We start from the raw sequence: 10,947 nt of genomic DNA on the forward strand, positions 1-10,947 counted from the left end.
CCCAGGTCGGACCTGTGTTTTTGGTGGAAAAGAGGTATAAATCTCCAGCCCTATTTGTCTGTATTTTTCACTGACAGATCGTTATTTGGAATTTGAAGTTGGAATTGGAACTGCAGCCATTTGTGTCTTTCTGCTGGTGTTTTTGGCGTTTGTTTTATACCGCAGTCGCTGGTGCCGAGGTAAGAAAATACTACCATGTATTTATACAATAAATCAGTTCTATCCTTGGCAATTTGGCTTAGGTCTATTATATATGTTACAACTTATATTTAGGCTAATGTACAGCCACACTCACCCTGTATTTTCATTTAATATGAAGAGATGAATGTAGAAATATATTCATGTGGTAAGATTTTTTTCTAGCAGTTGTTACTGTGCCTAATGGCAACGGTCAGCGCTCACTAGAGCGCCATTGTCCTGCTCTGACACATGGTCCCCTCAGCTTGTCCCACATCACTTCTGTCAGCCTCATTCCCGTGTTGTAATACAGTCACGGTATAACGGGCTGGGAGCATAAGGTTGGATCGGGGTTTGGTATGTAATTCGGAGGTTTCAGAAAAAGTGTCAGAAATCAGGGGGCGAGATTCATACTAGTAGGGAGCAAGGTTATAATATAATAAAGGAGCAACTTTGTACCTGGAACAAACCATATTGCCATAGGCTATGGTAATGACTGTGGGTACAGGGGTGGGACAATTATTGTTATCCTATGGAGCTCCAGTCTACAGCCCTTTTATTTACACCATTTTGTCTTTAGGTTTAGCTGCCCTTCAAATAAAGTTCCTGAATTAGTAGCGTACGCAATGGCGATTATGCGCGCAGATCGAGAGATGGTTTGCCATCGCGCATGCGGATAAGCTGCACTGCGCTTTCGCATTGATCACACTGCGATTACGGACGCACAGAGGAATCCATTGCAAAGTGAGTGACAGGCTGTCAGCCACTGGTGTCACAAGGGGGCTGCGGGCCGCACCCAGGTGTCACCAGCAGAGGGGTGACACCAAACTGCTGGCTCCCCCTTAGTGACACGAGCCGGATGCTGCATTACGTGCAGCACTCGGCTCCTAGCACAGTGAGGAAGCCGGCACTTCACACAGGCTGGTCCCCGAGGCCAGCCTGCACCTCCCGCACCCACGGTGAGAATAAAAAAAGCGGGTGTTCGGGCCAGGCCGCGTGGCCACACCCCACCCATGTGGCCACACCCCCACCCACATGGCCATGCCCCCACCCACGAGGCCACACTCCCTAATTTATTGCAGCGCGGACAAGCCTGGCGCGCCGAGTGCACAGACAGGTAGGGACGCCACTGCTGTCAGCGTTTGTGGGTGGTGACGGGTTGGTCATAAAAACGCAGGCGTGTCTGTCCGTTTGAACCCCCATTGGCGGGCATAAATTAGCCCCTGTGGTCGTATACGCGGCATGAACGCTCTCTGCGTGCCAGGAGACTTGCAGTGTCTGCTGCTGATCAGAACTGGTGTAAATGCTGCGTTCCTAGCCGACGTGCGTCGATGGTACCGATATTTATTCAGAACAGCGACATTGGACGGATGTGAGAAAGCAGCAGTGGGCGTCTCTATGCCAGCTGAGCTGTGGCAGGCATTAGCATATTCTCACAGCTGCATTCAGCGCGAAAGCGCAGCTGTGATCGCTTTTGCGCTCGTTGCTAAGTCAGGCCCAGAGGTCACAGCATTTAATAGAGGAGTTCGGGATATACATTCATAAACAGCCCTCTGATCCGCTCCTAGCAGATAAACACTAGGAGGTTTTATATTAATGTGATAGACACATGAGCACCAACTGGCCGCTCTCTCTGCACAACTGCACTCAGTACCGCTTTATACTCTGCATTAATTATGATTTTTATGGTTTTCTTTTTGTAGAGAGAAGACTTCACAATGGGAGTAAGGTGAGAAATGTGCTCATTCTTATGTAACAGCTGTAATTTTTGTTCCCCCATTTTAGTCTAGGACACCTCTCATACACCGATTACATAGAGACGGAGGTGCTCAGCCTCCAGGTCAGGGATACAAGTGTTGCTGTAGAATATACTGGGGAAAGTAAACTTGGGGGCCGCCAAACAAATAAATATAAGCTGTGCACCACCGGAGCATAGTATCTCCTGGATTATACACTATGACGATGCTAGAATTCTGCCACCAGTACCGTCACCATGCAAAAGGAATAAGCCAAAGACCAAGGCGTCTCATGTATAGACTTGGGATATCCTTCCAGGATTGCCGCATTGGGTCTTCATAAGGGTTATGGTTTCTGGTTAGGTGGGTGTAACTATATGATGTTTTTGTTTTTATTATAACACAGAGTTCACTCGTTTATCAGAGTGCAGACCCCAGTGCAAACTCTTCTTTACGCTCTACGCCACAACTTGAAAGAAACAGGACGGGAGAGCAAGACCCGGAGGAAGTAGCGCCACTGGCACACGGACATGTAAGATTTCTGTGTAATACATAGGACGGTCCCGATTTTATGACACTGTCCGTTCTCCTGTCTGCCAGGACTGCTGGAGGTCTATCCTGGTCAGTGGCGCACGAGGGTACCTAGCCCACCTGCCACAGGTGCATACAGCAGTGCTGGGGGGTTTTCAGTGTAGGGAAAGACGGTTGGCGTTGGCCCACCACTTCGGAATACCTGGGAACAAACCCCAGGATACGTCCCAGTGTGTCACTGCCACACCCGAAATCAGTGTACAGGCTCTTATGTCACCTATTTATGACAAGCTGGGGACTCTATGGCATCGGGGTCTATAGCTGATATTTATTTTAATTCACTGGATCTGGAACGAATGTTAACTAATTCAAATAGGGAAATGGGAAGTATTAGAACTAGTAGGAAAGGAATACGTATAAATAGGATGTATAGACCAGGATGGTACAGCTTTTACCTTTCATATACAGTGGGGAGGGCAGCCATTTTGTGGATCAATAGTCACAAGATGGCAGGCTATTAAAGGAACAAGCAATATAGTTGAGATACTAATGAATTTATAGGCTACAATTCATTCAGCCCACAAAATACCGGATTCCACTTTGTTTAGGTGAAAGGTCAGGTTTTTAATAGTGTCCCTGATTGGCATATTTTATAATGTCGGAGTGGTGCGGTTTTTAACCCTTAATAGCCCAGCAATAATAATGCTAATATGATGTAGCCTGTAACCAATCAGATATTTTCTTGATTAGTCTACAATACAACTGATGGAAGCTGACCTTTGGTTGGTTGCTATGGGCTGTGCGGCAATGTGCACGCCACTGCACTACACCTGACACGAGCAGCAGTTACCCAGCGTTAAATGTAGATCTGTCATATGGTCGCTCTTCTTCCTCAGGAACCTGTTCAAACAGAAACTGTAACTGCGCAGACGGCAGAATCTACTACACCGGGAACTGCGAGTAATCCTGGGGGTTATAAAGACCCCGAACCAGTCGGGGACCATGTGGATTTTGAAGATGAAAAATGTGAAGAGAGCGAGCAGGGTGTCAGGGTGAGTAACATGGACACCTGTCTGACGGTCTCGCTTATGTCACAGCGGTCATTACTATCCCACCCCTGCGCTCCTGCCTATGTATCATCCCAAGCACTACGTATTACATTTTATTATATAAACTATCTCATTTATAGCCATTCACACCTCATCTCTGACTTTACACTGGTTATTTCATTTGTCTACAGTCTTTGCGTCTTCACTTGTGGCGATTGTGCGACAGCCCCTTTGTACAACTGAAATGGCAAAACTATAGAGAGAAAGGAGAGCAGGTATTCAGGGACATGTGTGGTCAGGAGACCGGGCATGTGGTGGGGACTCGATAGAGGAGTGAGGAGACCCCTGAGAATTATAATTTATAAATATTCCCCACAGTGGCGTAACTTCATCCCAGGTGCCCAGAGGCAAGATAAATGTTCGTGCCCCCCCCCCCCCAGATTAAAATGTACCACCCCCCAGCACCTATGCCAGCCCCAGCTGCCGCCCCCCTATGCAGTTCCCCCAGTAGTGGTCCTCCTCTGCAGTGCCCTCTGTAGAGGTCACCCTGTGCAGTGCCGCCTATGTAGTGCCCCCCAGTAATGGTCCCCCTATGCAGTACCTCCAGTAGTGGTCCACCTTTGCAGTGCCCCAGTAGTAAGGGCCCCTGTAGTGCCCCCAGTAGTAAGCCCCCAGTAGTAAACTCCCTGTAGTGCCCGCAGTAGTAAGCCCCCAGTAATGCCCCCTGTAGATAGCTCCCAGTAATGTCCCCTGTAGAAAGCCCCCAGTAGAAAGCCCCCAGTAATGCCCCCTGTAGAAAGCCCCCTGTAATGTCCGATGTAGTAAGAACCTGTAATGCCCCCTCTAGTGCTCCCAGTAATGCTTCCTGTAGTAAGCCCCCAGCAATACCCCCTGTAGTGAGCCCCCAATATTGAGCCCCTAGTAATGAGCCCCCCCCCTGCGAGCGCACACACATACAAAAAAACAATACTTACCTGAAACCCCGCTCCAGTCCTGCTGCCTTCCGTCCCCGCCGTCACTCCCATAGTGCATTGCGGGAACCGGAACTCAGGAGTGAGCTCCGTTTCTCCGGCTACCACCGGGGGGAAAGAAGGAGCTGGGCGCCCGCTGGTAATACACTCAGCAGGCGCCCGGCAAATAGGGGGTGCAACAGCACCCCCCGTATTGACACCGCTGGAGGTGGAGCCCCGATCAGCGGCGCTCCATATCCGTAGCAGGGCCCGGAACGGCCCAGGGGACAATGGAGCCAGGTGCCCCCTTAAGGGCTGGAGCCCGGCGGCAAATGACTCCATTGTCACCGGGAGTTCCGCCACGGATTCCCCATGTAATTGTATGTTATTAGTAACTATATAATTTATAACTATGTAAATGACAAAAATATTAGATTATTTTTTATGATTCAAGAGATTTATATATGGTTTTGTTTCTTTCACAGCTTTGCAGAGAATGTGGTCAAACCCCTTTCTGTGATTGCCGTAAGTATGAGACTATAAGCTTCGTATATCTGACTGCATGTAAATCATATGGCCTATTGTACATAACCCTAACATCACTGCAAGACAGAAGAGGTTTTACAGACATACTAGGCTTTGCTACACTAATATATATATATAAACAGGATTTGTGAAGCGTGCATTATCGTTGTCTTTTTCAGAATGGACAGATTTCATGTACACGGTCAATGACAACGTGCGTACAGGTGACTTTGTCCGGCTAATGAGACAGCTGCGTTTGAACGAGAACAAGATACAACAAGTAATTATGGACAATCCCAAAAATTCTGCTGAACAGAATTACAAACTGTTAGACTGTTGGAGGATCCAAAATGGCAAACATGCCAACATGGAGACGGTGCTACGTGTCCTAAATAACATGGGGCTGGGGGGTTGCTGCGAAAATATTGTAAATTGCTTAAGTAAAGAGATCCCTATTAGTTCTTCTTGGAAGAATTGCTGATGTATGGGAAAAGGGCCCTAGTCTGCACACCCTGAATATAATATATATATATATATATATATACATATATACATACATACATACACAATGGGAGGTGCTACCTGTCCAGACTGTCATTTCACTTTTCTACTCTATACATGTAGCCACAGCTGCTCTTATCTATCTTACTCTTCACTTCACCTTTCTCATTAGAGCGATGCCCTGGGGTGGGGCGGCTTGGCTGAGCTGGTTTGCTGGCGTCCTGCGCCCTGCATTTCAACCCCTGTATGTTAGGGACCTACCTTTACAGAGGTTACCTGGATATGGTGGGTAGGCCCATAACCTTGGCCATGATTATGCTAAAAACCTCTATTGCAAAATGTGTATAATATATAATTAGTAATTTGGAGTTGTGCATCTGTGATTTGTCTTTTAAGAATTGCTGATGGTCAGTTTTTAAGCAGGTTTTCTAGGGTATGTATTAAAGCCTCGGTGTCTATTTACTAAGCTGTGTTAGGAGATAAAGTGAACGGTTAGAAAGTACCAGCCAATCAGCTCCCAACTGGCTGGTAACTTATAACCGTTCACTAATACAGCATAGTAAATACACCCCTTGAGAGAGAGATAAAGTACTAACCAATCAGCTTCTAACGGTCATTTTTCAAACAGCCCGTAAAATATAAGATAGCAGCTGATTGGCTGGTACTTTATCTCTCACAATATTAGCTCTCTCCAAGCTTTGATAAATACCAGAATGTGATATTCCTGACACATGGCATTTGGTGCAATGAAGGGTTACATTTTATGAGGGCAATACGTTGTCTCAAGTGGCTTATATGCACAGAAACTGATGAAATTATTTGACGCATCTCTTTTTCCGACAATTAGCATGGACGGGATGCATGACGCGTCGTATTCGGGATGCGATACATCCCGCCAATCTTTGCATACATGACTGTTAATTTTGCCGGCATGCATGAAGGAAAACGCAAAAGGACAGCTCTCTCGGTAAGAGCCATCCTTTGCGAATGACCTAGAAGTCCCCCAGACGTCCGCAGAAGGATGCGCGCCAACTGGGGTGCTGGGAGGAATCAGATTGGGGCATCTGCAAATAGAAGCCCATAGCTCGCATTCCGGGGCTTGATGCATAAAGAGAAATGCAGTCAGACTCCTCTCGTCATGCCAGGTCCCGCGTGACACGGTCGCGCTTATCGTCTTTTTCACGCGAAATGTGCATTTTATTTGCATAAAAAAAGCAGCCGCGGTTTTCCTCACAACAAGTTCTGTTGTGTTCACATTGGGACTTTGTATGTGTGCAGGGCCGGATCTTGGGCCGTTCGACCAGTGAGGTCGAACATGGGCGCCACCCCATAGAGGGTGCACCCCTCCCAATATACAGCGTTTTTTAGGCACTGTTCCTCCCATTGGCCAAAGTGTCTTGTGGGTATCCAGGAGGTTGGGGACGCACACCACCGCAGCTCTACCTTGCGGCGATGTCGGTGACCCTGAATGGATACCGCGCACATCCATCCATTCAGTGCAGGGAGATGACTGGGGGCAGCTTAGCTGCTAACGGGACGTCCCCAAGTAACGTCATATAGGGAGTGTGGTCTATGAAATAGGACCCGTCCTTTTCCGGGGGAGGTTAATAGGCGCTGTCCCTGTCTTGCACATGGTGCTGCGCCTCCTGGAGCCGGCCCTATACGTGTGTAAAGCCAATTCCTGTGGGGATAAAGTCAGAGCTGAGAGACTCTGGAACAGTGAGTGGCGTTACACTGCGTCTGCAATGCGAAAAAGGGGGGTATGTACTAAGCATGGCATTAGCGATGAGGTACATCCCCCCTGTCTTCGGGTACATACCCTGGGTCATTACTGCGGTATGTATCAAACATATCGTAAAGGACAGATCTCCCGATAAGAGCGGTCCTTTGCGATGCTGCCAGGCAAAGAGACTTCCGGGTTTAACACCCAGAATTCCCTCTGGTGTCCTTCTGCGCAGGAGGACACAGGCTGCGGGGGCTCATGGGAGGGATCTGATCCAATCCCTCCCAAGGGGGAGCATCCCGAAAAGAAGGCCATAGGCTTCTATTGGGTAACGCCACCTGAAGGCGTTACCCAATAGAAGGTGGCGTTACCCATCAGGACGCATTCCGGTGCTTAGTACATTTGCGGAAAGCAGTTAAGCCCTCGAAAACCTAATTTTTGGGGGATTTTAGGGCTTTTTCACGTTTAGTACATCCCGCCCTAAGATTCACAAATGAAAGAAAAATACGGTACGCTGCTCCAGTCTAGCGTCTCAGACTCGCGCCGAATAGCGTATGGACACATCCGTAGAAAGAACAGAAATATCCAGCTTAGACAGTCAGAGGCTGCTTGAATGTGTTGCTGGCAACCATTTGACATCTGTGTATTATGAGATTTATAATGGAGAAGACTGAATAACAAATCATCTTTTAGTATTTGGGTTTTTTTTGGCCAAGAATGAAATTTGTTTAAAAAGAAAACAAAAAGAAAATGTATATCTGATACAACTGAAGAAATGTCTAAAAATAGTGAGTGCAATGAAAGACAAAATATAAAGCAGCAGAAGTAGTTAATAAATGTACCCATAGAAGACTGGCTGGATATGGTCACGTGTAATATATAAAAATAATATAGCTCCCTTGATTATAAAGAAAAAGGGAAAAAGCTCTTCAATGAGTTACTACTGTATGAAAGTGGAGTTATAAAGAACAAATTCTAGTCAAATATAGCAACACACAAGTGCCAAATTGTGTGTAAATGAACAAAGTGGGTGCGGGGTTTAAAAAAACCAACAACTGATTTTTGTAAATAGGTGCTAGTGCTAACACAAGATATGCAGACACAAAAACTAGCGCAAATGAAGAGAAAATAAATTATGGAGGGGAAATTGATATTACAACATTTTACCTCAGACATTTCTGTGCTAGAATTTGGCCTGTTTGGTGTAATGTGCGGCCATTTATCTCTACTGTCTGTCTGTCAAGGAGTAAAATATGAGGATCTCCTAATCCTCCAGCTGCTGGTAGATGTATATTTGATTATTTATAATATACACACACAAATGCCAAAATTATATATCACACACACACACAGACTAGTGTTAATGTATATAGTATTGAGTGCATGTATTCAGTGCCTTCACTTTTTACTTTTATATAACGGAGCTGCATTTTAGGAGCAATGGAAAACTTGGTGAAAGGGGGTGACGCCATTGGCACAGTACGCACCTCTTCTGATGTTTCTTCAAACCTTGCTGCTTGAAGTACATTCGTTGGACCATCTAGGCGCAAGGCCGTTTAGCATTGCATGATTTGAAAAATCATGTACTTGACGAGGGTGTCCTTTAAAAGTGAAATATAAAATTACATAATGCTGCCACATTGTCAGGCCACAGTGTGGAAATGTGCTGGAGGTATACGCAGTTTATATTTATTATATATCATAATATAAGAATGATGCTGCGTAAACTAAAAATATTTATTTCATTTGTGATACTTAATTCACAAAATGGATTAATGTTCCTACGTGCAGATGATACGAGTTACTTAATGAATCATTCAAATGAAAATGTGAACCATTATTTTTCTTATCAAGCACCGAGTAGGTCACAATTAGAGCCAGAGTGATTTTTTTTACTGTATTTTAAGTGCTTGGTGATCCATGCTAGGATTTTGGACATAGATTTACACAGTGAAGACGGCCATTTTGTGTACAGAACAGATATTTGTGATACAGCTGCATTGTTCACTAGGAACCAGTTATTTTACTAGACTAGAAACTAAAATGAATTGATGATCTGCAGTTCCATAAAATATTGTTTCAGCCCACAAAATGGCTTCTTCGTTCTACAAAATGGCTTCCTCACAAAGTGCCTCAGTAATGTAATAGTAACAAATCCTGCCACGGATATAAATTATTGCATTTCTATTTTTATGGAGTGCTCTTATTTAAAGTTAAGTAACTTATTTATTTATGAGTCTATAGTATTGCGCATCCCACAAGGGCCCGAATATCTGGTGTAATGAAATTTTTTTTATATATATTAAATATATATTTGTGGGTTATTTTTCTTTATGCTCGGCAAGAACAATACCTGTTGTATCTGTCATTGACCAATTCGGTTTGTATTTGTTTCAATGTAATTGTAAGTGTGTTTCTTTGTATTTTTTCTTAAATAAACAATGCTATTTTCATTAATGTTGAATTTTTGTCTTGTTTTCTGTCCCATGATTTAAGTGGGGAGTCACACCCCAGAACATATTCAGCGAGATCACCCGTGTACATGGGTAACACGTGTGCGCTGTATTTGCTGGTTGGACTTTAACATTACACTAAAGTCATGTAGTGCATTTGGCTTTCAGGTAATATATTCGATACCTGGTTTTCAGTGTCCCATCATTGTGAAGGTTCTGCCGCGTCACAAGATTAGGTACACCCCAAAAAAACGAGATAAGGGTCTATTTATCGTGGTCCCTCTGTTTGCAGCGGTAGTTAATATTCAGTGCTGCTGTAATTGGAGGGCATACCGTTTGCTAAGGGGACGACCCCAGTACTGTGGAAGTTTGATCTGCACCAGTGACCCAGGACTTACTGGTTTATCTGACATGCATGTAAAGGTGCATACACACTAGACGATATGCTCCCTGAGCGATATCGTCTAGTGTGTCCCCGGCAGGCTGTGCTCAATGTCGTTCATGACATTGAGCACAGCCACTGAACGATATCATTAGCGATATCGTTCAGCGCCGGGCTCTCTCCCCCATTCCCTGACATGCAGCAACCTGACGAGGTCGTCAGGTTGGCCTGCATGTCAGCCCGATGAACGAGGATGACGAACGACCCACGGGAACGCGCGTCGTCGTCATCGTTTATCTTCCATTTTTAACACAAAAAAGATGAAGTGGACGACTGAACGATAACGATATCGTTATCGTTCAGTCGTCCACTTTAATCGCCCAGTGTGTACGCACCATTAGAGATCTGCAGACTCTGGGGATAGTGCATGATATATTTCCCTATTCCAGACGGTATCAGACTTGTCTAGATCTATGTTATGGCTGAGTGTGTATTATATACAATAGTCTCACGTCCCACTCCAAGAACAAGGCGGCACTCCCAAATGAGTACCGCCTCGTTCTTGGAGTGGGACGTGAGACGATTGCATGTGCTTAGGAAGGCACCCCTCCGTTGGTCTATTCATCCAGACTGCCAGGCTTCCATGGGAAGTGTGTATATATATATATATATATATATATATATTTATTATATTTTTTTTTAATAAATGGAGTCACATTTTTAAGAGAATATGTTGCCAGGTCGGTGTAACGGTCAGTTCTTTTCCATGTGGTATTTTCCATCTATTACCATCAGAGGAAAGAGGCAACAGCAGAGGCTCACCCACCCCATGCTACTGTATTTCTCCAGCATACGGGAACATTGGAGCCAGCTCTGGGGGTAAAGGGACCTCCTGGTCCCTTTACCCCCAGCAACTGAAC

The 10,947-nt window shown here is 45.3% G+C and overlaps 1 protein-coding gene across 1 annotated transcript in view; it reads left to right on the forward strand.

Moving 5' to 3' along the window:
- LOC148539154 (uncharacterized) overlaps window positions 1-9,649 on the forward strand; it is a 37,266-nt gene extending 27,617 nt beyond the window's left edge. Inside the window, exons 8-13 of the mRNA XM_088451802.1 lie at window positions 78-179; window positions 1,881-1,906; window positions 2,320-2,445; window positions 3,341-3,496; window positions 4,929-4,968; window positions 5,148-9,649. Coding sequence (XP_088307928.1) covers window positions 78-179; window positions 1,881-1,906; window positions 2,320-2,445; window positions 3,341-3,496; window positions 4,929-4,968; window positions 5,148-5,449 — 752 coding nt within the window. The 3' untranslated portion in view covers window positions 5,450-9,649. The remainder of the gene's footprint in view (window positions 1-77; window positions 180-1,880; window positions 1,907-2,319; window positions 2,446-3,340; window positions 3,497-4,928; window positions 4,969-5,147) is intronic.
- The last annotated feature ends 1,298 nt before the right edge of the window (window positions 9,650-10,947 follow it).

This window comes from Taudactylus pleione, unplaced genomic scaffold, assembly GCF_031769625.1.
Source record: "Taudactylus pleione unplaced genomic scaffold, aTauple2 ptg000027l, whole genome shotgun sequence".
NCBI lineage: Eukaryota > Metazoa > Chordata > Amphibia > Anura > Myobatrachidae > Taudactylus > Taudactylus pleione.